Below are 25,885 nucleotides of genomic sequence, written 5' to 3'. Positions count from 1 at the left end.
AGGCCGTGATTTTCGATCGCAATCCGGAAAATCCAGGTCGGGATTTTAGATCCCGATCCGTGAAATCCAGGCTGGGATTCCCGATCTCGATCCGTGAGATCCAGGCCGTGATTCCTGACCCCAATTCGTGAGCTCCACGCCAGGATTTTCGATCCCGATCCGTGAGACCCGCGCTGGGAATCCCGATCCGTAAGAACCCGGCCGGGATTCCATAGAGACGATTTGAAGGAGTGGTGGATGGAGGTGACAGAGTGGAAACGTTGGGGATGTCTTTGCCCACCAGCGGAATGTTAACTTGCATCGGTCCTCCTCCCTCCCTGTGTGTGTGAACCCACCTTACAGCGCATTCAACTCAGAGGTCACCAGTCTCTGGACCCGCGCATCACTCTCAACCCTCAAAAACGTTCAACGCATTTTTCTAAATGAAAACGATTCTAAATCCTAGCGCCTGTAACAGTTCTACGTCGCACTTCCACGTGCAGCGCAGCGCTGCCCCTGTCGGGGGACTTCTCGTGATCGCTGCGCCACGCGCGCGCCTGGGCGCCGCTTCAAGCTGTGGGTCACTTCCCACACCCAGCCAGCCTGGCGCCCCACCACGGAAGCCTCCGCAGACCGCCAACTCGGATCGGGAACGGCGTTGGCCGTGTTGTATCGTGGGGCGGTGGGTTTTTTAAAAGGGTTTTAGGTATGGGGTAGAGCGAGGTTCTATTCTTGCATATGGCAGCAATATGTTCGGTAGTTTAATGCCAATGTCGAGGTCTGCTGGTACCACGACGAGAGGGCTTCAGGAGTTTGTGTAGGTAGCTGTTCTATCCCTCCTTCCTAGAAGGCGCGCAGACTCGTGGTTTACTTTACCGTCTACAGTTTGGATGGAACGGCTATAACCGCACTACTTTGGCTTTTCCAGTGGCGGCTCCTGCAAAATCTCTCAGGGGGGGGCAAATGTCTGGATGATTGATAAGGATAAGGTCCACCCATGCAATGGATAAATTAACAGCTTAAGCATGTAAAGGCAACTTCACTTCTTTAATATTAATGGAAAATAAAGTGACTCTTACAATACATCTTGTTTGTTTCTATACTCACTATTAAAACAAACCACTCAAGTTTCTTTTATTAAAGATTCCACTAGGTGGCGACAAATTATATTGTTGGATGAAACGTGCTTACGTATGATGACGTAAGCACGTATGATGACGTAAGCACGTTAGGGCGAGCCCTCCCGGAAGCCATAGAGAATGCATTGCAGCGCCCCCGTTCGAAAAAAAACATCTTTGAATGTAAGTCTATGGGGCCACTCGGGGCGATTCTCAGCTGGAGGGAAATCGCCCAAAAAGAGGCGGTACTCCACAGAACGTAGCATGACGCTGATTGGACTATATCCAGAGGCACAGTGACGGCTAGCGTGACTGTGGTTGAATGACATTGGTGGTGCGTCGCCCAATCGCCCTAATGAAGAAACCGCCCCTGAGCTTTTCCATTTATGAAGGAGATGTGTGCATTGGCCTGTTGATATTTTGATGCGGTTGATGGACACATCAGTTGTCTTCTAGGAGGAATGTCAAAGCCAGGAGATGTGGTGTTTGGGTCTCGAATGATGTCGTCTGTAGATGAAAGTGAACACCAGCAGACCGGTGACACGGATCGTGGAGGCGGTAGGAGCTACGGGAGACTGAAGCGCACGCCGAGGGGCTGAAGGAGATGGGACACCAGGAGCCTTGAGGCTGGTCAACGTGTCTCAGGGGGAACACACAAACTGCACTTCTTGCCATGTGGTCATTTTATTTGCCGTCAATTTATACGTGAACACAGGATATCCACACGACAAAGTGTAATATCTTCATGATCATAATACGATTTGTAACGCGCAAAAATTAAGTGAAATGGACAAATTGATTGATCGCAAAACTTGGATGCACGGTCAAATTACACTGCAATTGAAAATACAAGGGAGTTTTCCCCTTCATTTACAACAACAGATTTACCATGACTCGAGATGGCATGCATTTCATACTAGCAGATCCACGATCCACATGAACACCAATACCCTTGAATAAAATATCATTGCAGCCTACGGCACAATGGAGAGTTCTCTTAAAAACAAAGGTGGTGGATGCTTCAGCTACACGCCCTAGCCTGCGGTGACCTCACGGTACATAGCAGCTCCGATGATCCTTGGCAGTCATGGTGCCCAGACTGCATGTCCAGAGGACAGATCTGGAAACATTGCAGACGCAGCATTAGCGGCACCGCACATGTACACGCTGCCCTCGCCTCCCATGGACATCGTCTGCACTGAAGCTGCCCTCACCAGAGGCCACGGTTTGGAATTCTGGCTTCACTTGTGCCTTGGGCTTTAGTTCACACAATGTCATAATGGGATCTTCCAAGGGCTGGGCCATGATATCGGAAGCTGCTGCCTACTGCTATCTACGGCTCTGAGGCCTCTAAGCCAAGGAGCAGAGATGCACCCGGAACACGAGCATAGCTTCATGCCATTAAGCATTTAGAGAGCCCAGTCCTGTGCTGGTGCTTGAGATAATAATACAGTGATGAGGAGTTCGATTTATAACGCACAAAATTCGCTCAGCGAGTCACTAACGCAAGTCAGAGGAGCGGTAATAACCCTGTATTTCCATCGCGGTTTGAACACAACACGCGCATTTTTATGTGATCACTTCTCGAAAAGACACGAAGAGATTGCTATGATGCAGCACCTGGTGTGACTTCACTGTGAGATACTTGACGACCATGTGGCAAAGCGTGTGCTGAATGTTGGCACCGCAGTGCCACGTCCCAAGAGTTTAGTCATGAAGATCAAGGTCGAGAATTATGTTTTGTGTGTAATGATTCAGGTCCAAAACCCCTTCGGCATTATGCTCCACACGAGCTCGCGATATTCTTGGCCACGCGGGACTTCTTCACCTAACGTCACCACAGCCATTGGATCTGTGCAGGAGGGCTGGAGTACAGCTGGAGGGCTCTGGCTTGTTTGCGAGTTTGTCCAGGAAGCTGCACACGTTCACCCTTGCCACCTTCAGAAACAAGTTTTGATGTCATAGAGGCAGTGCAGCTCTTGCAGCACTGGGAGAGAAATGATGACACGACTTAGGACCAATTGGCAATGGTTCATTCAGTGCGAGTCACTCTTGCAAAAATAAAGAGTGCTTCGGACAACACTAGAATAATACTTAGGCCACTGCCATAATTTGTAAACGAAACACGAAATAATCATGAGCGTCATTGTGGAGAATATAATTGCAAAATAATTAAGCAGATGATCCGCGTCGTCTTTCACACATCCTTCCATCCACATTAAAAAAGTGAAAGCAGTTTTTACACAGTGCACGGAACATCCAACATCAATCACTCACGGTTTCAACACAAAGCAATAAATACATAAATAAAACTATGTTCAACTACTTCTCATCTCGCGCTCTGGAGGGAAGGGGTTGGTGGGTCATGTAGCTTTGTAAAACTCCCAAACTCACTGGGCTACATGGTGGCCATGAGTTTGCAGCACAGATGAGCCTGTGAACCCATCTGTGTGGATCTTTGTTTTCCCTTATACACGTGGGATTTAATCTGGGTACTCCAGTTTCCTCCCACGTACAAACGCATACCTCATCATAGAATTGGTTAAACGTTGCCATGAAGGGCCCACCTGAAAACGAGCCTTGAGAAACGGTGACGTTTTCTTGGATCGATAAGTCAATAACTTTATATTCTTTTGTCGCAAAATGGGATTAATTTGCCCATCAATGTTTGATTTTCAATATTCCTTTTAAGGAGGGTCCCACAGGCAAATTCCTCCTGTAATATTTGTATTTCTGGTAGGAAACGAGTGCCTGGAAAAAAAACAACATATGTACGGACGGAGAGCTGCCATCGTGTTATGGTTCGCACACTAAACTTTTAATCCAAAGGTCGCCGGTTCAATTCAACCTCCTGGTGCAGCGGTTGAAGTTTCATAAATGGGTAAGACCACAATTCGTCGATCGCCAGCTCACGTGCGATGGAGTAAAGTGTCGGTGCGCTCACATATTCCAACACGTACAGTCAGCGTGGAGGAGTTGACCAAATTCCCTGGCCCTGCCACCAGCAGGGCCAGGGAATCTGGTCAACTTTGAACTGAAAAACGAGGGCACACACAACACACCTCCGTGACTCAGTCGACCGTGTCGATTGAACGTTCGCGCGTCCCAATCGGTCCATTTATTACTGAAACTCCATTTGGAATGGCTATCGGATCCTGACTTTCGGATTTTGTAACCGATTCTGAAAACGATTACCAGTTTTACCCGTTATCGTTTAACAACCCTCTTACAAGCCACACACACCACACACCACATGCCATCCTCATACAAACCCACAACCTGAATCTACACAAAATACTCCGAACCACAGACTATGCACTCCACCACACACAAACCACACCCCACCCTTGTACAAACCATCACAATAATTAATATAATTACTGATTGACCCAGGAAAGCCACACTGAGTCAGAGACTATTTTTCAGGAGGGTCCTGCATCGGGATGTTTCGCCAAAACAACAACATTGTATAAACCACACACAACTAACCGCTCATACACAAACCTTGGGCCGATTCACGTATATAAAGCAATCACTGAAAATCCTCAATTTTCTACCAGTTTTCATGTTTTTGTAGCTGCTGGTAATCTATGAAAAGTGGTTGCCCCTTCAAACGTGAATCACATTGTAGACTGAGCTCCCCTGCGCAGAATCCACACCTCCAAAACGATGCCCAACCTATGGCTCAGAGAAGCCGCGTCTAAACGTAATTTCAGAGACCACAACTGGTGGAGCACGAACACAAGTAAAATCCAAGTCATGGCAACCGCAGGGAACACACTAATTCCATTGCACAAGTCACAAAGTACTTAAATACGAGACTCCATGTTAAGTCACAGCTCTTAATGCCATTTGCATTACAAGCTACCAACTCAAGACTCCAGCGCCACGTGTTAAATTGCACGTGCTAAATAATGTAAACAAGATGAATGCTTCACAGCTCTGTGTGGCGCCCTGGAGATATTCTATGCTACTTACATCGACAGATGTGATACCTGGTCCAGACTAAACCTGACCCAGGCCACAAAATCAGAATTTGCCATTGTTGTTCTAAATATAAGTAACAGAATAAATAAGCAGACGATTCACCTCTTTAAAATATCTGCCCCTGTACGTAAAATATAAAAGTATTTCTCAAACATCCCATCAGCCACACGGCAGCATTGGTTCAACACAAACTACAAACAGGTTTCAACATTCAGTGTTTCATCAGCATAGGCTTGCTTGAACCAATAATGGTGAATTGCCGGATGTTTATAGGCAAGGACCCTCTCTGTCAGATATGGATCTAACAGAGAGACATGGAGAGAGAAGGCAACAGGAAGGGCATGGGGGTTGGCTGGGGGCGGGGAGGGAATTCGTGTCAGAGTGAATGGGGGCAGTGGAAGTGGGGAGGGAGGAAGGGAGATGTTGGAGATTAAATTACAGGGAGGGTAGAGGGGCAGCTCAGGGAGAACCGGGCTTCAAATCGCCAAACCACGGCGCCCCGATCTCATCCGGCCAGCGAGGACTGCGATGTGCAGCTTCTTTCCAGGCACTGCACCCGCTCTCCGCGTGTCCTGCACGCACTGCACCGCGCACGCCCGCCGCTCGCTGATGCCAGGAGCTGCGTTGTGGTCCGATTCAGGAGATGCGGAATGCATTCCCTCTCTCTCCCTCATGAACCGGCTATTGATACAAGAACTACAATCACAACTGCGCCCTATTCAGCTGAAGTGGGTTGGGCCACCATCCCCAGGCAGAGCACCTGGAACTACGATGCTTCGAGGGGCCGCGTGTCACAGTCCACGAAAGGTTATCGGGACAGCTGTCTGACGGCGTTACAGACGGCAGTGTGGGAATGCTGCTGTGGTGGGACGATCCCGTGTCAACACAGACCGGGCTCTCCCAGGCTTTGTAGCCGACAGCTTCTCTCACAGGCAGTCATTTTAAGGGACTAACTCCCGCGTGCTATAGATCACAACACCGCCTCACCACCAGGGCACGAGCCTCTTTAACCACCGCTACCACCACTACCACACCCTATCACTACCACATCCTACCATCACTACCACTATTACCACACTACACCATACCATCATTACCACACCCTGCAACCACTACCACAACCTACCACTACCACCACACCCTGCTATCACTACATCTCTACCATCACCACTACAACATCCCAAACACACCCAAACCACCCCTCTTAAATACCTCTACCGTGCATCCCTCCTCTGTAGTTTAATGGTGACTGTAGCATGGGCTATGCCTTGCTAAGCTGGGGCCTCATGCGGGGCGATGTTGCGCTTCGTCACCGTCTGTACCATGGAGCCGAGCTCGTGCCACCACTCCCTGCGAGACCGTGGTTGTGAGCGCATACGATCAACTTCGGTGCCTCTCACGCCAAATCAACTCCACACCACCCACCTCGCAAATACAACGGAGGCAGCAGCAATTCATTCGGCATCACCCGAAGCCGTCGTGTAGATTTGAAACTTGGACATCGATCTTTAAGTTTCCATTCACTAATGTGTATGCAAGAACCACCCGCGCACACCCAGAAGGGCATTCGATGCCACGCTAATGAACGACAGAGCCCCACACGGCCCCGTGTGCCCCCCTCGGAGTGGCTGGGATTCACTCAAGTTGACGTTCAGGTCGTCACGGACAGCGTAGGTGATGCCACCACACCTCGTCATCGTTTCATCCTTCTAAATCGTGCAGCAGCGGCAGCAGCTGCAGTCAACACATGGCCCCAAGGTCTGCGCTTCGCTGTCTCACCCTACTCATGCCGCTGTACGCGGAGGGTGTGGATGTGCGTGCCACTCCAAGGCAGGCGGGGCCCCCCTGGTGGCCCCTGTTAACTGGGTTCCAAAACCACCACTTCATTCACCGAGGTCTCAACCAAAACATTTCACGGCCATTACTGCGGCACACAACTGTCCACTGTTTCTGCGTAATTTACACGTTTTATATGAAACATTAAGATTGTTGCATTGACAACAGTCCTCAAGTCAATCAGGAAAGGCCTCGCCAAGCCTCGAGACTCTCTTCAGGAGGATCCTTCTGTGGACAGTGACTTTCTCGAGAATGTTGCGATTGCAACTCAATAACCCTACACACACACACAGGGAGAACGCTTACGCGAAACCTGAATCAACACGATGTACATCGCGTGTGGCGGCACCGTTGCTCTGTGACATCACAGCACAACTGCCGTGGTACAGGCATGTGCTACCGAGCTCCGAGTTTCAATATTCAATCCCGATTTTTGCGGTGATACTTTGCCACTTCCACGATGACGGTTGTTCACTTTTTCTCCCTTGTATTTTACCCCAGCTCGGTGGCTCGGAGTGGTAGAGTGAGCGGAAGGTCGCGAGATGATATCCTGGGTGGGCAATTGACTAAGCCCATCATTCTTTCAGGGTGGTTATAACAAGTACAACTCCGTGGGGAAGTCAACAATGGTTGTCCTACGGATAAGACTCACCCCCACCATAGGAATAGGGAATTTCCACCACTGGCTCAGGCCTGTAAACAAGAAATGAGCACCAATGCTTCAACATGGCTCATTGGAGCAGCAGGAAATAACTTTGACAGTTTTTTCCAAGAGAGCACCGACGTTTGGACAGGCTCTCGGTCGAGTGACGCGCTCCGGGCACAGCCAGCGTGACGGCCCAGTGCACGCGTCCACGCCGGCGAATCCCGCCGAGCCCTGGCGCTAAGCGTCCTGCGAGAGCCGCGACGCCACCGCGCCGTTGCCCGCCTTCCCGATCCCGGCGTCCCCGGACAGCTCCGCGGGAGCCTCGTCGCCCAGCGGCGCGGAGGTGGGCGGCGATCCGTTGGCGGGCGGGGGGCCCGCGAGCGTCGGGGGGGTGCAGCGGACCGGCTCCGGGGGCCCGCGGCCGCCCCGGTGAGGCTGGGGGGTGGGCGCCGGCGGCAGGGGAGGCGCCCAGCGCTCCACGTACGGCACGGGGATCATGCCCGCGCGCCCCGCGCGATTGCGCGCCGTCCACCACTGCTCCTCGGGCCTGTCCAGCACCAGCAGCACCTCCCCGCGCTGGAACGGCAAGTCCTCAGCGTCGCTCCCGGCAAAGTCGTACAGCGCCTGCACGTAGTCCATGGGGGCGCTCGCCAACGCCGGGGGCACCTGCGCAACACGGCACGGACCGCAAACTCAGCGCCACGGACTCCTCAATCATCCGGCAGGTGAATAGCTCCTCGAAAAGGAATCTGCCAACCACCCTCGGGCAGGAAAGTCTTTAGACTTAATCAGGGTTTCCTGGCTACATCGCATTATTGTTCTTTACATTTATAGAATCACACATCTGGTCAGGACCATTGTAAATATTTGCAACTATACCAACCTAAAATCTTGAACGTCTTTCACACCGTACGTAGCCAATCATGCCAATCGGAGGTTCGAATAGCCACTGTGCTAGGTAAGATGTTCCACCTTCATCTCTGCCAGCATGAATAATGACCCACATTAGTCACCGTGGAAACAAAGGTAACCACGAGAAGACATCAGACCAGCCCGCTCGAAACCCGTGCCAGCCGCCCCCCCCCCCAAAGGGCAACATCCAAGTGGGGAAGGCAGCAACAGGCGAGTGGAACAATGAAGTTGGGGGTCGTGGGGACTCATGTGAAGCAGTCCAGGGCCCATGAAGTCCATGAATTCACACGTCCTGACAACACGGGGTTGGGGGGCAGCTGCGCCCCTCGCCCTGCACGACTCTCAGCTCGGCTTGCCCCCCCCCTGCCCCTGGCTTACCCCCCCCTGCCCTGGCTTGCCCCCCTGCCCCTGGCTTGCCCCACCTGCCCCTGGCTTGCCCCACCTGCCAACTGGCTTGCCCCACCTGCCAACTGGCTTGCCCCCCCTGCCCCTGGCTTGCCCCACCTGCCCCTGGCTTGCCCCACCTGCCCCTGGCTTGCCCCCCCTGCCCCTGGCTTGCCCCCCTGCCCCTGGCTTGCCCCATCTGCCCCTGGCTTGCCCCACCTGCCCCTGGCTTGCCCCACGGCTGCCCCTGGCTTGCCCCCCTGCCCCTGGCTTGCCCCCCTGCCCCTGGCTTGCCCCACGGCTGCCCCTGGCTTGCCCCCCCTGCCCCTGGCTTGCCCCCCCTGCCCCTGGCTTGCCCCCCCTGCCCCTGGCTTGCCCCCCTGCCCCTGGCTTGCCCCCCCTGCCCCTGGCTTGCCCCACGGCTGCCCCTGGCTTGCCCCCCCTGCCCCTGGCTTGCCCCCCCCTGCCCCTGGCTTGTCCCACGGCTGCCCCTGGCTTGCCCCCCCTGCCCCTGGGTTACCCGGCGTCTCTCGCCGCGCCTTCGGCAACCCCCTTCGACCGAGCGCACCCCCCGCGGCACCTGCTGACATGGGGGCGGTGCTCCGCCGCCCGCGGGCTCGCGCAGCGTCGTGGTGTCGAGGTGGTGCGCCGCGTAGAAGAGCAGCAGCGAGGGGAGGTCTCGGAAGTGGCGGTCCCCGATGCGGAAGGCGCGCGCGGCGGGGAGGCGGCTCACGATGTAGTGCGAGACGCGCGCGCCCGCCTCGCGCACGGACAGCACGAAGTCGCCGGGGCTCGTGACGCTGTCGCGCACCAGGAAGGTTCCCGCGCGCCGCGCCGCGAGCCGCGCGTGCGCCTCGCGCCGCGACAGCGGCCCCGCGTACCACGCGCGCGCGTCCCCCGCCTCGAAGCGCGCGCACATCGCGAGGGGTGGGGGGGCGCGCACGGACTCGCGTGTAGAAACAAAGGTCCCCCGTGTAGCGCTACGCAAGCTGTCGGGGAAAGTGCTGTTACGGGGTGGTGGTAGAGGAGCGGTGTAGGCCAACACGGCCACTACCACGGCACTCCCGTCCGCCTTTGTCTCTCGTGTGGATATTTAATAAGATACCACTCGGCGAGCGCACGCACAGGCGGAGCGCGCGCGGCGACACGAGACGCGGCGCGGCGCTTCTCCCGCAGCAGCAGCAGCAGCACGGGGCGCGCACGCGCACTGCCGCCTCCCTGCAGATGCGAGCGGCGGGGAGGGAGGTGGGGGGGGCTCGGGGAGAGGGGTTGGAATCTGCTCTCATTCTATGTGCACTAGCAACTCTGAAGCTGGATGCTCTTTTTGTCTATGGAATTCGGTGAGCCGTGCGCTTGAACGGCTCCACGTTGTTAATGCCGCTCGTGTTCCCTCGTTTCTCGGACGTCTTCGAGAAGCTACAGTCGTGACATTTCAAGGGCGTCAGGATTAGCTTTAACCTTCCAAATCTTGCTTCACGCCGACTCAGATAAAAATACAGGACGTGGAGTGCTTTCATTATAAAACAGTAAATATTGAATTAAACGTTAGCTGGTAATTGGAATAACGTTTTTATTTTGTATTTATTTGCAGTACGCCGAACATCCATTAACTGGAACGGCTGTCGTCCGAAGCCCGGGCTTGTTATTGTTTGTGGTGGTGCAATCGAGTTAATACACAATGGTACTGCATTGTTATTGTAAACTTGCTTTTATTGTCGCATTCAATTCTGTCAATCCACTGCTAAAGGCGCTACCGGCTATGGGCAGAGTTTGTTGTAGAGCGGACTGTACTGCACTTCGCCGTGACGGTCAAGTGCAGGATAGAGACACGGGAATCCAACTTGGGTGGCCGGGTTTTTAGCGCAATGCGCGAACCACTGCTTCCCGGCTGTGGCGTGACGGTGGTGGGCTGCCGCCCCTTGTGTGTGTGTGGGTCGTGGGCCAGGCGGAGCTGCTCCGTGTTGCTGGGTGAGCCTCCTCCTACCGCTGCTGCTGCGACCACTGCCGCCTCCACGTGGGCCCAACGCGACAACGTGGGGCCCGCGCCATTTCCGCCGGCGTGACCCACGACCCGGAAGAGGCACGAGCATGGACATTGATTGGTGGGTGGAGTCGCGCGCCGGGGTCACCGTGACCGTGACCTCGCGTGACCCCGGGGGGGGGGGTGGCGTTTTGCCCCCCGTGAGTCGTGTGGCCATACTTCACCACTCCAGCCAGTGCGGTTTGCATTGTGAAGGCCGTGAGCACCGATGTCGGGGAAGAGTTCAGTCCAGACATCATGGGCTCGGCTCTCTGTCGCAGCAGCCTAGAGCCAGCAGCCTAGAGCCAGCAGCCTAGAGCCAGCAGCCTAGAGCCAGCAGCCTAGAGCCAGCAGCCTAGAGCCAGCAGCCTAGAGCCAGCAGCCTAGAGCCAGCAGCCTAGAGCCAGCAGCCTAGAGCCAGCAGCCTAGAGCCAGCAGCCTAGAGCCAGCAGCCTAGAGCCAGCAGCCTAGAGCCAGCAGCCTAGAGCCAGCAGCCTAGAGCCAGCAGCCTAGAGCCAGCAGCCTAGAGCCAGCAGCCTAGAGCCAGCAGCCTAGAGCCAGCAGCCTAGAGCACCTGTTATGCATCCCAGCGACATGCAGGCGCAGCCACTGCTTAGCTTCACCACGCTGGGCGATGTGGAGGCAACATTGCCAGTGAGTGGTTGTTGAACGCGTCGCCTCGTCACGGTTACTTGAGGACAGTTACTCATTTCAGGTGGTTATCGCATAAGTCACTTTTGTTGAACTCGCAAAGTAAAGTACTGTAACTGCTAAAGTTATGCCCCCTCAGTTATGTTGTATGTATATTGAACTTCTTTCGCACCGTCCGTAGCCAACCATGCTCATCGGTACCAGCAAGTGCATTGAAAATTGTTAATACTCCCGACTGATGCTCCTGCTGTTGTGGAGTGACTCATGTAGCCAGCTTATGGCTGCAGGGTTTGGTAGTACATGTTGTTTATGTCGTTTATTGTGAAAATTCGGCCAGTTCCTATGATAACGGTTACATTGATATTATGGCTTTATTTTGGTGGTTTCGGTAAGTTTTTTGGTTTGGCCATGTTTGTTTGTTGTAGTACGGAGTTAGACTGATGGCCTTAACCGAAGTTGGCTTGTGGTTGTTGTTGTTTGACTTGCATCCCACTGGGATTTTTGCACACAGCGTTGGTGTACGGTGCTTTTTCTGCAATATTTTTCTGTCTCTTCTTGGATTTTCTGTTAGTACTTAGTCACATAGTCACTTTAAGATGTTTTCTTGTTCATGTTTTTTGTTTGTTGCGGTTGCACACGATTCAAGAGCCGAATGGCTCACAGGGCTACACCTAATAAATGAAACTGAAAACTGTTTGTGGACAAAGTGGGATGTGTGTGGTATGCGAGTGATGTGAGTGACGGGGGTAAGGTCGATGCGAGTGGCGTGTGAGTGACAGCTGACAGCCTCCAGAGCGAGTCCCCTGTCCACCCAGACGTGGGTGCTGAAGTGCTCACGGTGCCCGGCCCACGACGGTTTTGTGTTCATCACCGCCGTGTTCGTGGTGCGTGTGACCACGTGGTCTCTCGGGACGTGGTGCTGGCCACCCACCCCCTCGCGTACCCTTCCGGCCTTCATAGGTGCTCGCTAACAGCACTTGCCCCAACAGTCTGTTGAGGCTAGACGGGGGATCTTTGTCTGTGTCTAGGGACGTGGATCCCAGCAATGGGGTCGGGGTCTTCTTCTCAAACTACCTCTACGAGGAGCTTTCATTCATCCCAGCGTTGGAGCGGCAGTGGGAGGCAGTTCGCAGGTGATGGCCTCGTGTTGACAGCGTCGTGCAAGGCTGAGTTGCCTCTCCCTATTTAATCAGTCGAGTTCCTCAGATAAGTAGTAATTCGCTTTACTATCTAGTGATGCACAGTTGTCACTTGGCGCTTGAAAACACGGGTTCAAGTATTGGCAAGCAGCAATGTCATGATGCATTGATGCAAGAACATTTAAAGGCAAAGCTGACTTGCTGTTAGCTGCTGCTTATCTACACTGTGCATAAACGTCCTTTATAATTAGATGATTTTCCATTGAGACCAGAAGTCTCTTTTAAAGGAGTTGACTTTTAAGTAATACACAGCAAAGTATTTATTTTCATAATTATGAGTGTTATATCATGTAAAGTTGTTTGAATATCGCGCCAAGGCAGGAGAGCTCCTTCTGCAGCAGCTTGGACGAGAACGCGTGTAGTGTTATTGATGAAGAGTGCTCCTCTACGCCGCCTGTGAATCCGCAGAGCGAGTGGAGATGCCCACAAGCGGGGGAGGGACACGGACGTCCACGGAGCAAAGGTGACCGGCGCCACGGTTCAGAGCCCGAGGAAAGCGGAGGAGCCGGCGGCCGCCCGGAAGGACGCGGCCCACACGGCCCGGGGCCCCGCGCGACCCGGGACGGCGGCGCATGCTGGGCCGGCGGCGAGTCCCCCGCAGGGACAGGCGGTGCGAGCCGTGGCCCTGCCCCAGCCCAGGGTCCCCTACCCATGCTACTCGGCCCTCACTGAAACTGAGCAGAAGCAATACTTGTACCTGCTGAAGTGCAGCCTCGCCGGTGGTGCGGCTGGGCCCGACGGCTTCAGGGGAGGATGGAGCCAGCGACTCGAGTTCCAGGTCGGTGTCTTGCTCCCCGCTGGGTGCTGGGCGCTATGTCGCATTGGCACAAACACGTTCCCAGCTGAATCGGTGGCTGCGGAAGCTGCGGTGCGTTTCATTGAATCCGTTTTCAGGAAACGCCTTCAGAGCTGGCAGCTCTGTGTTTAGGTGACAACAAGGCCAGTTTCAGACGCATCTACACACACACATGCACCAGCGAGGTGTGACAGGGCACACCGGAGGGGAGGACTGTAAGGGACTGGAGGGATGGTGACTTCAGCCAGAATAGATGCACTGGCACTGGGGATTCACTTAAGAGTTGAGTTGCTTCATGAAATCAGTAAGAGCTGTATGCCCCTATCTAGCTGTGAAGTTATAAGATCCAAACATTGTAGAACAACATTAATATAACTTTGAAAAGTAACAAGCCCAATACATTATTACATTGAAGATCTTTTTTGTGAACTCATTGCCATATAAAAGTAAACCACCATTGTTTTTCATTCGAGAGACTGTCTTTGACAATGCCATTTAACCCATGTGACCCAATTCCAACCTATCAGAACTGTGGTGTATTTGAGATCACATTCAAACTGCTTTTCAACAAAACCAAATACAGCTCACATCACTTACAATTTGTAACAAACCAAATGCAGTCCATGTGAGACAAAACAAGGAAAATTCAACATTGAAGGGCAAATGCATTGCAGAAAGGTAGCGCTGTTCTGCTTCACCTCTGTGCTTTTTTTGTGATGCCACATTTGCCACTGGTACAGTGGTCGTTGTGGTCCATGACAGCCGTGCTGTGTCTGGGTGTCGTGGTCTCCGAGAGCTCTGCTGTGGGGGGCTAACAGGCGTTGGTGTGCAGTGGGCCAGTTACCCACTCCATCTCGGTTTTAGCATAATTTTTACCACCAGTCATCGTCAGTACCATTTTGCGTAGAGTAACTTCCACATTAAGTCTCAAAGCACATCTCAAAACACTTTAAGATGAAGCTTCAAAGGTATGTTGCCTCAAGTAAAATCAGCAGGAGTTGGTTAAAACATCCCTATATAAGATCACACAGCTTGGGAAATTGTTTACGCCAGTTCTGGCTGCCTTCCCACCGCATGTGGTTTCCCGCTCCTCCGTGTGAAAACTGTACGCATTCCAAATTCTACAGCGATTTGAGGTTCAATTTGCACAAATGACGCGATGTAAAATTAAAGAATATGAAAAAGATTACCATAAAGTTAAGTTGTGGAGCTCCCACCTTGTTACCGAAGTGGAGAAGTGTTCAGCCAGTCTTGTTGATGGTCTCCATCGGCATGGACACCCAGCACTTGAAGCAGCGCGTGGCTGAGGAGGTCCCGGAGTTCCTGAGATTCGTGCACAATGCGGCCAAGCAGAACCACGGCGACTACGACCACATGAGTCCGGCCGCTGCGCTCTACACACAGGTGCGCTGCACTCGCTACGCATGGCACTCTATCTGCGGAACGCTGCCATCAGAGAACACAATCACATTCAGCAGAAAATGTAATTGCATCTTTACTTTTACCTACTTTTACTAATACATCCAGGAGAGCCACACAGAGTAATAGGAATATTTTTTTACGTTAAAATGTTTTCAGCTAATGAACGATGAGTGTTGACTATACTTGTGGAAGGAAACCAGAGCATTCGGAGAAACCCCGTACGTGCAAGGGGACAACATTATATCCCCGTCAGGATGAAAACAGATAGCGATTAGTCCACTTGCTGTACTGCTTCTCTGGCCCAGCCAGGATATGGCAACTTGAAGCCCATGGGAAGGGAGTTTCACATTTTTGTAATCCACCAACCCTCACCTCCACAGCACTGGTTTACAGACCACGTGTATCGCCACCGCCACCCGGATATGTTTTTATAAAGGCAAGCAGTAGCCGTGTGGGCCACCCTGTTCATAAGCTCTATATCCGTGATGATGTTTTTTATTGAAAAAAATTGCAAATTGTGTTGAAATCTGATAACTTAGCCTCTGTGGGTAACAGACTTAGTGGATGAAGGATGATGGATAGGAGGAGTTCAATGGCAATTACAAATTTAGATGTAAAAGCGAAGTGTGAAATGTTCCAAAGTATAGCAGCGTGAATGTGTGTTGGGCCGTGTGTCAACAGAAGCATTTTGAGGCGAGCGTGCGGAGAGTGCAGCTCCTGCCTCCGTTCTACTCGGTGATGGAGACGCTGATGCTGACGGGCGCGGGTGCCACATCCCTGCCACCCCTCACCCTCACCCACCACAAAACGCTGCTGGCCCTGGTGGGCACCACCACGTGACAGCCTCGTATCGCACGCTGCTTCACGCCACACCGCCTGTGTGTGTGTTGTGCGAGTGCTGTGAGTGCTGTGTGTATTACGTGTGTGGCGCTGTGTGTAATGTTCTGTTTGTGTGCGTCATATTGCATGTAATACTGTGTAAGTGCTTTGAGTGATGCTGTGTGTGTCGCGCTGTGTGCAGGGAAAGGTTCCGTTTGTAAAGGTGCCTTCAGGCCTGCGTGTCAACATGCTGACATTGCCCAGCAGCGCTGAGGCTCTGCTCCCTCTGGTTTCTGAAGGGATGAGTTTTACGGTGACGCTTGCAATTTGTGTTTCACTCCATTGATTGAGAGAGCTGTTTAGCCACGTTAGCGGAAGAATAATTGTTACTCAAGCCTACATTTTTTCTGGCGGGCTTCTCGCCTTCATGGTTATGAGGGATCCTCCATAAAAGAGATTTTTTTAGTTAGATCGCGTAAACATATATAAATGTGTCATTAAAACCTGCCACCACCCGACACAGCCAACTAGTAAGGGTTGTCACGTAAACAGAACGTGCCAATTCGTCGCTAGTACAGCACACCGGTGTGTTGGAGAGCGCTAGCCACACCATTTGCAATCTGAGTACGACGTTTCGCCAGTAATTACAACTAGCTTCATCAGGCGACAGCCACAAATCTGGCTGTCGCCTGATGAAGCGAGTTGTAATTACTGGCGAAACGTCGACTCACGAACATAATATTAAATACAATACATTTCCCATTACAAACAATGGTTTGGGCAAATTACTTAAAAAATCATTCAAATTAAAATGGAGTTACAGAAACATCAAACGAGGTTCATGATTATTATTGCACTTTTTTAAATAGACAAAGCTGCTACCAGCCTGAGTGGGCTGAACTGTGCCAAACACTGCTCTGCACCACGTGGCTGAAGCGCATTGTGTGTGTGCGCGCAATCGGCAGGAGCTGAGTGAAGACGTGAATGTGGAGAAACTGGCGGTGAAGTATGGCGTGAGGGTCTGCATCACAGCTCAAGCCTTGTTCACGCTGCTTAACAATCACGGCCCGAGCTTCCAGGATGCGTGGGAGGTCCCCGTGTGTGTGCGGCAACTGCCGGCCCGCGCAGGTCAGCACTGGCGCCGCATCGCGAGTCGTCGTAGTCGAGGAGCAACAACGCTTTTAATGCGACCGCTAACAGCGGCGATTCCCAACCTTCCCAGTGCTGCGGATCACTGTCAACACTGAAAACTAAAATTGCAGACTGCCACGGAATCTTGTGCTTTGTGAAAATTGTACTATATGTATGAGTCCCCAGGAGCACTTACCCCACAGCCTTGCAGACTGTGGGAGCTCTGCGGAGCGCAGGTTGTAGCCCTGGTGCAGGCAGACTAGAGAAGCAACACCGTTCATTGCAGCTGCTCCAAGCAGTGGTCCCGAGCTTCCTGGACATGCAGATCTCTATTAACCCTCACACGTGTTTTGCAGATCACCAAGCCCCAATAAAATGTTTCTAAATGAAAGCTACTCTAAAAGCGCCTTAAAATGTTCATATAAAAATTATGAACCTACTTTTCAGTGAATAATCCAAGTTGTGCAATGGGCTGCAAAACACTGTGTATTTAAAAAATATCCTTGTATCTATAAACTGCTCCGCGGATTTGTGTAAATAATTGTGCTGGAGTGCACTGTGCTGAGAAGCTGTAGAGCGTGTATTCTTGCTGCCACTGGCGTAGTGTGCGTGTGTGTGCGTGCCGTGCAGGGCAGCAGACGGACAGCTTGGTGTTCATAGAGTCGCCCCTGCCTCCCAAGGAGTGGACTGTGCGTAAGAGAAATGAGATATTCTTCCAGGCTGCCCTGGAGGCAGCCATGATGAACCCCACAAGCAACGTGGCCCTTCAGGCCATGACGCTGGAGCAGCTGACGTCAGTCCCGGTGAGCCCGACTGCCATACGCAAATAAAGTCACGAACACAAATCGTGCACCCAGGCAGATCCGCATCTCAGTCATTACGGATTTTAATGATGATGGGCAGCACCAGGTAAGCTGTATGACCTGGAGTCAGAATCACTCCCAGTTCACCTTGGGATGTCCTCAAGCCCCTGTAATATTTAACTTTTTTTGACCACATTGTTCAAGAAGCTTTGAAATAATTCTATACCAGTGGGAGGCTGATCGATATCTGGATGCGTTCAAGAGATGGCTGTCACTGGTTAATGATGTCGATGGCTGGTGGTCACATTTCAATCTGAGGCATGAGAGACCTAGGATGGTAAACCAGAAGATAGTGAGCTCAACACCCTTGGGTAGAGATGGAGTATCACCAGTACCCACCTTAATATGGTATTGCCCATTCAGTGGAAAGCAGTCCCACCTTGGCATCCTGTATGGTAACTCAGTCTAAATAAGTATCTGGCAGATTATGTAAACATCAGCACGAAGAAGGTAAATGTGGTTAGGCCTAATGCTAGCCCCATGACCACCTCGAGTTCAATACCAGCCTCTATAGATATTTCAAACAGCACTTGCTAATCTGCAGGGCTGTATAGTGGTGTGCGTGTGTATGCATGAGCGCAGGCATACGCTTTTATGTCTGTGTGCGTATGTACGGTTGTAAATTCGTGCATGTGTTTCCACGCAGGAGTGTCCCGTCGGACGCATGGAGATGCCACTCAGCAGAGCGGTCAACGCTGGCCTGGACCTAATGAGCGACTACACGGAGATGGAGACATTTGGCAATGAGATGCCCATCCCTTGCCAGCAGCCGGGCAAAGATCTGTCCCCCGTTGTAGGGCAACTCGGAGAAACACGGAGCGGGTTCCATTGCGCCGGTGTGAAGGGCGGCGGCTCAAGCGGAGCCACGGAGGAGCATAGGCGGCCTCCACTGGGGCTCACCGCGACCCTGGCAGCAACTAGCACCAGCCTTCTGGCTGCTCAATCCACCAATTGCGGTCACGCCGCTGCTAGTAAGTCCACGCTGACCTTGTTTGGTTTGGACTCGGAGGAAGCGTCGCCGAGGGAGACTGAGCTCGACAACTTGAGTTCTTCTGGCGCGGACGGAACAGCGGAGACGGAGCCCCGGCCGAGTGAGAGCGGCGCGGAGTCGAGTGACACAGAACTCGTCATTGATGAAGGAGACAACGCCACCGCTGCCGGCAGGAAGCGAAGGTTGCTCGCCGCCGGGTGCCCCGAACGGCTCGTGTGCGGGGAGAAGGGGGGCGATAAGGAGGGGCCATGTGCGCCGTTCACTTCTGAGTGCCTCGCGAGCTCTGGCCGAACAGCACCCTTGGCCCCACAGGGTTCGTGCCAGGAGCCCGGCTCTGATAAGGCCCAGAGCAGCCCTCACACGAGGGCGACCAAAGCCGCTCAGAAGAGGAGGAGTGCATCTGTAGACACGGGCCCTCTCGGACACATCCTCAAGATGCAAACGAAGCTAATGGAGGCGCACGTCAGGAGGCTACCCCCCCCGCCCCCTGCGTTACACGGCACGGCTGTGCCTGCTGCACCAATGGCACCGCTGGCGATAGAGCTCGGTGGCAGTGAGCAGCGACCTCCGACCTCCCCCCGTGCTTGGCCCGGTGGGAGCAGCCGTGACATCTGCCTGGGAAGAGGGGAGGCGATGCCTGCACCGGAGGTGCAGGGTGCCGGTGAGTAGAGAAGTGCACTTTATGTATTATTATTACTCTTGTTTACCCATGAAAACCATGGGGCAGGGCAGCCGAGCTCCAGCTCCTAGAGAACGCTGCTCCCATTCGGAGTCACCACCGCTGTAGAGACAGCGCCTCTAAGCAGAGGTGTGTAATCCATCACGTTGGTGCCCACACGCCGGCACTCTGCCACTGCATATTCAGTGCCCTTGCCGTAGCGGTCATGGAAAATCTGAAATTTGCCATGGAAAAGTCATGGGAAAAATTTTGTATTTGCATAAGAGCCCTGCGAATACGTCCTTGTTTGGTTTGTGGAAAAGGTGGCGACGATCCTACACACCCATTCCACGCTCCCCCACACGGCGGTGACGATTCTGTCCCACAGAGCTCTTTTCTAAGGAACTGCTGCAGGAGGAGGAGCACGCGTCGGAGTTTGTGCCTCCAGCCACAGGGAACGTTGCCTACAAGCTGCTCAGCCTGGCTGACTTGCCCCTGCTGGTGCGCACGCACGTGCACAGGGCCCAGACCAGGCCCAGGAAGGCCTCGCGCACAGCCACGAAGAAGGTGAGGCTCATCAGCGCTCACACAGGAGCCACACAACCGCACGGTCTGCACATCCACACAGGGCGGCAAGAAGTGGTGAAAGGACGTGGAGGAGGGGAGTGCTGAAGGCTGTGGAAAGCGGTGTGGGAATGAGTTGACGATGATGTATGTATGTTGAACTTCTTTCGCACTGCACGTAGCCAACCATGCTAATCCGAGGTGCGGTTGGTGATGACGGTTCGGTAGTCAGCGATGGGCACCCAGGGCACCACGGTGCACTGTGGCACCACAGCAGCGAGGCATGGTGATGCTCTATCTTGATATCCACTGTCTTAGCGGGGTGCAAAGGCTATTCACGTGTCTATAGGAAGTGATTTTATAAGTTAAACAAGATACTGCAGCAGTAACTTAACCCTAATGCTGGTGGCTCGCAATCAGAAGGTTGAGAGTTTAAAACCTGCTTGGGGGTTGACTTTGCCTATCATTCCTCCAGAGTCGATCAAATGAGTACCACTTTGTGCAAAAGTCAACCCTGCATACACTTCTCCCTGCCATAGGAATGTTGAGTTTTCATCACTGGTTCTGCAGGGGCGTAAACAGGAGATGAGCACCGATGCCCAAATGCTCATTTGAGCAGCAAATCACTTGTGACTCGACCAGAACAGTGAGGAATTGTAGCTTCGTATTGGTTTGCATGAAAAGCAGCAAATGCACAGTGGGCACGAGGCCCTTGTATGCATTGCGTGTGTCCTGTGCATGGTGCCGACAGCAAGTGCCAGTGCGCGTGTTTGCCAAGACCGAGTACCAGGCCTGCTACGGGCTCGAGGCAAACACCCTGGCGGAGGACTGCGCACTCTGGCTGGAGGCGACGCTCAACAGTAACAGTTGGTTCTACAGGGGTAAGGTCGCACGCAGCACGAGACACACCCCTACATCACGGCTGTAGCGCAAAGGAAGACGCAGTCCAAACATAAATATGCCATAAGCACCCAGGCTCAGTTGGGCTCTCCCGCACGAGTGTAAGGCTTCGCTAACGAGATTGTAACGTGACTGACACGAACGGTGCCTGCGCTTTACTTCACTGGGCTGCGCCGGCCCTTTGATTTAACTGGCACTGCTTGACGACTCGGCACCACTGTATTTTTAACTGGCACTGCTTGACGACTCGGCACCGCTGTATTTTTGCGCGATGCGAGGTGCTCGCTGGGAGCCGCCACGTTCGGCCAATGGAGGTCGGTGCTCGAAAGGGAATTTGGAAAGCGAATTGGCCATGCCAATCTTTGCGGCACGTTAAACGGGGTTGCACAGGTGAATTGGCAGCAGCTGATGTGTAAAGTTGTTTGTAATCATCATTCAAATGAAAAACACTTTTGGGGCCTCCAGGTGTAAATGTAGAATTGCTGGTGGCTGCCGAAGCGTGTGCTGGGCGCTGCTGCGCGAGTGACGTCGCCGTGCGAATGTGGCCGTGTGCAGGGCGAGTGGACGTGCTGACCGCTGAGCCGCTCCTCTTGGAGGAGTTCTCTTCCTCCGATCTGCGCCGCAGCCTGCACTACAAGTAAGTGCAGCACCACTCTGAGCTCTCTAGGAGCTAAAGAGATAACATCACACTAAGCTATGAGATAAGAGATACACAAAATTCCATTGCATTAGTCCACTGCAATGTGTGAAGTGCACACTGCTGGTCATGATCTCATGGAGTTACTGTGTTTGTTTTCCAGCCCCACTGAGCCTCTGAAGTTGCTTCACAGGATAATGAAGAGGCTGTACAGGTCCGTTCTCTAGACTTCTCTATGTATTATTTTTAATCTGTTTTCATGTCACCGATGCAGAGAGAGAGAGAGTCTTAGTTATAGTGATAAATAGGAGGACCGTCAGGGCCCGTGAAGCAGTGATCGATTGCACGTGGGAGCAGAGATGTTCAGTGGGGGGAAAGGAGATCTGGGACCTGGTCGGTGGTGGCCGAGGGAGAAAAAACGAGAAGTTGCTTTGGTGGTCGCTAAAAGTGACAAGTGAAATGGCGGTGAGCGAGATGGACTTGGTGTTAGAGATGACAAGGCTTAGAGTGTGCCCATGGGAGAGTGTGGGACGTGAGATATAGGTGTCATCTTGACCTCATAGGCATTACTAACCAGATTAAAATTCGTAACCACTGAAAATGTATTCTAATTTAATTATCATTTACCTAGAATAATGATTAATATTGCATTAAGTATAACTACTGGTAAATATAGAAGCCTAGTAGCAGCACAGCATTGTTATGTGTTGAGCAAACCCAACGATCTATGGTAAATCTAGTGATTCATGTTTCTTGTTCGTGTGTGCAGCCTGCCTGCAGGACACTACCTGCTGAGCCACGTGGCAGGAGACGTGTCCGGCGCTCTGTCCGGCAGCGTGTCCAGCGCTCGCAGCGCGTACAACCTGCACTCGGCCCACGGGCAGCTCCCCAAGGCGGCCTGCTCGCCCTGCGTGCCCTGGGTGCCCATCAACACCTGCCTACTGCTGCCCTTCCACTCGCAGTATGGCCGTGTCCCGGGAACGTTCCCCCCCTCGCCTCAATGCCGTGGCACCGCAAACAAGGTGAGGGGTGGCTGTCGGTGTGGTGCAAGGGGTAACACACAGCTGCCAAAATAATTTATTTTATTTTAAAGTTTATTTTGTTTAATCAGGTGAGAACTCATTTGCAAGAGTGATCTACGAACCCTCATGCACTGGATTGCCGCTGTAATGTTAAGCACCGTGCACTGGAGACATCACAGAGTTGGATAATACGTGGACCAATTATTGTTTTTTATGAGCTAGCTGGAAAAGTGTTTATTTATAATTGTATATGTCAAGGGTGGAGGTCGGCTGTTTTCTAAGAAGTAAGGAATTTGTAGAATGACACCCTGAAAAGGTGCCTCACTGGTTCACCTGGATTTGTGTGAATTCTAACTCTCACGTTTTGACCATGAGTGCTCAACTTGCCAAAAATGAAAATGTTTTTTTTATGTGTAAAATTATTGAGCAGTTTCCTTTGTAATGTAGTTTGATTTGGGGCCATCCATTTAGTACGTATGCATGGAGGGGGGTTAACCCAAATGCGTACGCTTGCGTATGGGGGGTCTACTGACAATGTACGTATGCATAGGAAACGGGGGGAGGGGGGGGTGAAGCCTCGATAATAATTTGTCTACATTGGCCTTCAAATTAGTTAGATAGTCTGGCGGTAGACTATCTGTTTGCTTTAACACGTTAATATTATTAATCCTTGATCGTTTCTGCATGGATTAAATATCGGCCATTCTATAGGATTCGGGGGGGGGGGGGGGGTGCGCCAAGCATACGTACGCAGGTGGGGGGAGTCAAGTTTTGACAGATTTTTGCGTACGTACTAAATGGATGGCCCCTTTGGCTTTTCAAATCTGTGGAAGTTACTAAGCCTTTTGAAATGTGAGTCTGTGTTGAGTCTGTATTTTATAGCTAAGGCCTAAACCTTTCTTTTTAGTATTGCAACATCAGCCAGTTACAGTTTTACGTGGATTTATTTGTGCAATGTAGCCAAGTGCAGAGCTTATCCGATCACGCACAATGGCATCTTCACGTTACTCAAGATGCTGCACATGTGCCAACAGAGAAATAACTTCAAAGCCGGCAGTGCCCATGGAGGCAGCCACGGTGATAGCAGCGGTCACCAGGCTTCCAGTCAGAGCAGCACGGCAGCCGGTGCCCCGGGGAGCAAGAAAAAGAAGAAAAAGAAGAATAAGGGGATGAAGAGGAAGATGGCCTGGGAGGAGAGGAAGCAGCAGCTGAGTTGGCACAAAGGTGGCGGTGGAGAGACTCTGCCTGGCCAGTCGTAGATGGCAACGTGTTCGGACTTGTACACTTTTCAGATAGACGACAGCCCAAAATAAAACCGTGTGTATCTTGTCAATTCGTACCTATGCTGTGTGTCATGGGCTGAGTTTAAACCTTCATCAATAAGAAAATAAAATCATGGCTTTCTGTGCTATAGTTAAGGGAATTTATTGCTGTTAAATTGTTTAGGGGGTGTCACAAGAGTGCTAGACCTTCACTTTCACGTCTATTTTATTTTTAATGAAGCTTAAAAATTGTTACGACCAGCGTCTAAGTACAGATCTACTGGAAGCGATATGTATTGTGGTGGATTGTCTCTTTTAAGATCATCACGTGCGTGAATGATGCCAGTCCATAAACCTGCCGTACATAAGGTGCCTATTTTTGTTGATGCTGTTATCAAATGCCGTCAAACTCAGCCACAAAACGATATTTGTGAACTTGGAGTTTAGATTATACGAAGATGATGTGAAGAACCCAAGATGGGGGAGAATTTGAGCACGGATGTGTTGGAGTTTCTTCAGTCGGTGTTGCTTACGTAACTTGCTGTTATTGCATACCGTATTTTTTGTATGAGCGCAAACAGGATGGCATTGCTGAAAGGCACTTGGGTCTGCATAGATCTGGCTGGAATCAGAATAGTTTTTGCTTCACACTTGACAATAAAGTACATTTGTAATAATCGTATTGTTACCTAATTTGCTTTGTCCCATCAGGTAGTGCACTCAAGGCCCACACATTTCGTAAGCTGATGGTCTCTGGCTCACCGATTGAGGCAGTAGGATCTGGCAGCAGGCCATCCTCCTGTGAACTCATTAACTTAACACAGACACGTCTTAAATATACCCATGCCTCTCGAGTAACAAGTATTCCGCCATGTTGATTGTTCATCTGCGTTGGCACGGTGACGAACGTGACCTCACGCCCACCCTGTTGCAGCGCTGTTGCAGATCACTCTTGAGACTCTCCTCGCCTCCAGGGATCTCTACTGGTTGAAACAAAATCAACCCGAACTGCGTGGCAAGGAAGTGTTTTTTGAGTTGCAGTCCTAGAAAGTTGATTTCCCCCGAGTCGCCATAGCCTGTGTGAACACGGCAACATACATGAAGATTGTTAGAAGCCATGGCATAACATGACGCACAACTACATGGCTTACTGCAGCCGATGGGGGAGGTAGGAGGTCCTGCAGAATTGAGATAGATTAGAATTATTTAGAAGAGAACGAGACCTCGGGGTCAATGACCACCAACGATTTGCATCCTCTGGCAGTGTAATGCCAGTGGATAAGGTGTACGGTCAAACACCCGTGGTCTTTACCAAGTGATAGAGTCCTTGAAAAACGAGGACAAATGTATCTCTTCAAACTCTTATAAACTGAAGCCGACCTCAGGGAGTTTAGACCCCTGTTTGTCACAATCATTGCCGGATTATCATTGTAGCAAACGTAGCAAATGCTACAGGCTCCGCACTTTCAAGGGCCCCGCGCTAAATGCTTTCAAACTATCAATTCAGGTTCAGTGATTCTGCACTTGCTCTATTACTATAGTACTATACCGCCTTCAACTTTTATGAACTGGGTGTTTAAGGTTAGCGATTTGTCGTATTATCTGGCTGTATAGTGTTTTTTTTTTAATTGAGGGCCCCCTTATAACATATGCTAGAGGCCCCGCACTAGCTAAATCTGGCACTGGTCACAATGGTTGAATTTTGTGTGTAAGTTAGAATTATTGTTGACAATGTACTGCAACAAAGTTGCAAATTACTGCGCACCGTTTGGCCTATATCACAGATCTTCATGTTATGGCAGTGACAATATTAGAAGTGTCAACGGGCTGGAATTGATTTGTACCGAGATCTCATACCAGTATTGCTGTGTTCAACTCTTATCACAATTTACTCCGGGCTTCATCGCCCGTCAACATCTCCAACGTCCTCGTGACATCGTCGTCGCATCGGCATCACGGCCACATTGCAGCGAGACAACTCTGCACGAGCATCAGCTGAGACCTCCCCCAGCCACGCCCACCCGTGACGCCACCAGCGCAGAGACCACGCCGGCCCGTGACGTCACCACCGCTGAGACCACGCCCACC

At 51.9% G+C, this 25,885-nt stretch overlaps 2 protein-coding genes and 1 long non-coding RNA gene across 4 annotated transcripts; 1 reads left to right on the top strand and 2 right to left on the bottom strand.

The window, feature by feature from the left end:
- Positions 1 to 1,762: 1,762 nt before the first annotated feature.
- On the bottom strand, positions 1,763 to 10,881 carry LOC144722122 (crk-like protein). Its single transcript, XM_078600284.1, has 2 exons — positions 9,443 to 10,881; positions 1,763 to 8,232 (listed from the first exon to the last, which is right to left on the bottom strand). Exons 1-2 carry the CDS (start codon positions 9,779 to 9,781, stop codon positions 7,804 to 7,806), a joined length of 768 nt encoding a protein of 255 aa, XP_078456410.1. The 5' UTR covers positions 9,782 to 10,881; the 3' UTR covers positions 1,763 to 7,803.
- On the top strand, positions 9,523 to 24,474 carry LOC144722120 (little elongation complex subunit 2-like). Of its 2 annotated transcripts, XM_078600281.1 has the most exons (16): positions 9,523 to 9,680; positions 10,808 to 10,964; positions 12,562 to 12,666; positions 13,141 to 13,510; positions 14,813 to 14,932; positions 15,632 to 15,772; positions 15,972 to 16,082; positions 16,735 to 16,897; positions 17,531 to 17,703; positions 18,410 to 19,415; positions 19,801 to 19,979; positions 20,728 to 20,857; positions 21,432 to 21,513; positions 21,677 to 21,727; positions 22,283 to 22,535; positions 23,570 to 24,474. In XM_078600281.1, the coding sequence occupies exons 2-16, from the start codon at positions 10,951 to 10,953 to the stop codon at positions 23,792 to 23,794; spliced, it is 3,123 nt and encodes a 1,040-aa protein (XP_078456407.1). In that variant the 5' UTR covers positions 9,523 to 9,680; positions 10,808 to 10,950; the 3' UTR covers positions 23,795 to 24,474. The 2 variants fall into 2 exon arrangements, with proteins under 2 accessions (XP_078456407.1, XP_078456408.1); XM_078600282.1 differs by lacking the exon at positions 9,523 to 9,680 and having other exon boundaries at positions 10,111 to 10,964; positions 15,635 to 15,772.
- On the bottom strand, positions 23,731 to 25,832 carry LOC144722123 (uncharacterized). Its single transcript, XR_013586017.1, has 2 exons — positions 25,655 to 25,832; positions 23,731 to 24,873 (listed from the first exon to the last, which is right to left on the bottom strand). It is a non-coding gene; the product is annotated as an uncharacterized LOC144722123 (long non-coding RNA).
- Between the last annotated feature and the right edge of the window lie 53 nt (positions 25,833 to 25,885).

This window comes from Lampetra planeri, chromosome 13, assembly GCF_965212315.1.
Source record: "Lampetra planeri chromosome 13, kcLamPlan1.2.h2, whole genome shotgun sequence".
NCBI lineage: Eukaryota > Metazoa > Chordata > Hyperoartia > Petromyzontiformes > Petromyzontidae > Lampetra > Lampetra planeri.
This window is presented reverse-complemented; position numbering and strand designations above follow the sequence as displayed.

Bases quoted from the DNA above. Each gene is read 5' to 3' on its own strand.
- LOC144722122 (XM_078600284.1), bottom strand. From the start codon at position 9,781: ATGTGCGCGCGCTTCGAGGCGGGGGACGCGCGCGCGTGGTACGCGGGG. The intron at 8,233-9,442 runs GTGCCGCGGGGG...CGTGTTGCGCAG, and splicing joins CACCGCCCCCATGTCAGCAG to GTGCCCCCGGCGTTGGCGAG.
- LOC144722120 (XM_078600281.1), top strand. The intron at 12,667-13,140 runs GTGATGGCCTCG...GTGAATCCGCAG, and splicing joins CAGTGGGAGGCAGTTCGCAG to AGCGAGTGGAGATGCCCACA. The intron at 16,898-17,530 runs GTCAGCACTGGC...CGTGCCGTGCAG, and splicing joins GCAACTGCCGGCCCGCGCAG to GGCAGCAGACGGACAGCTTG.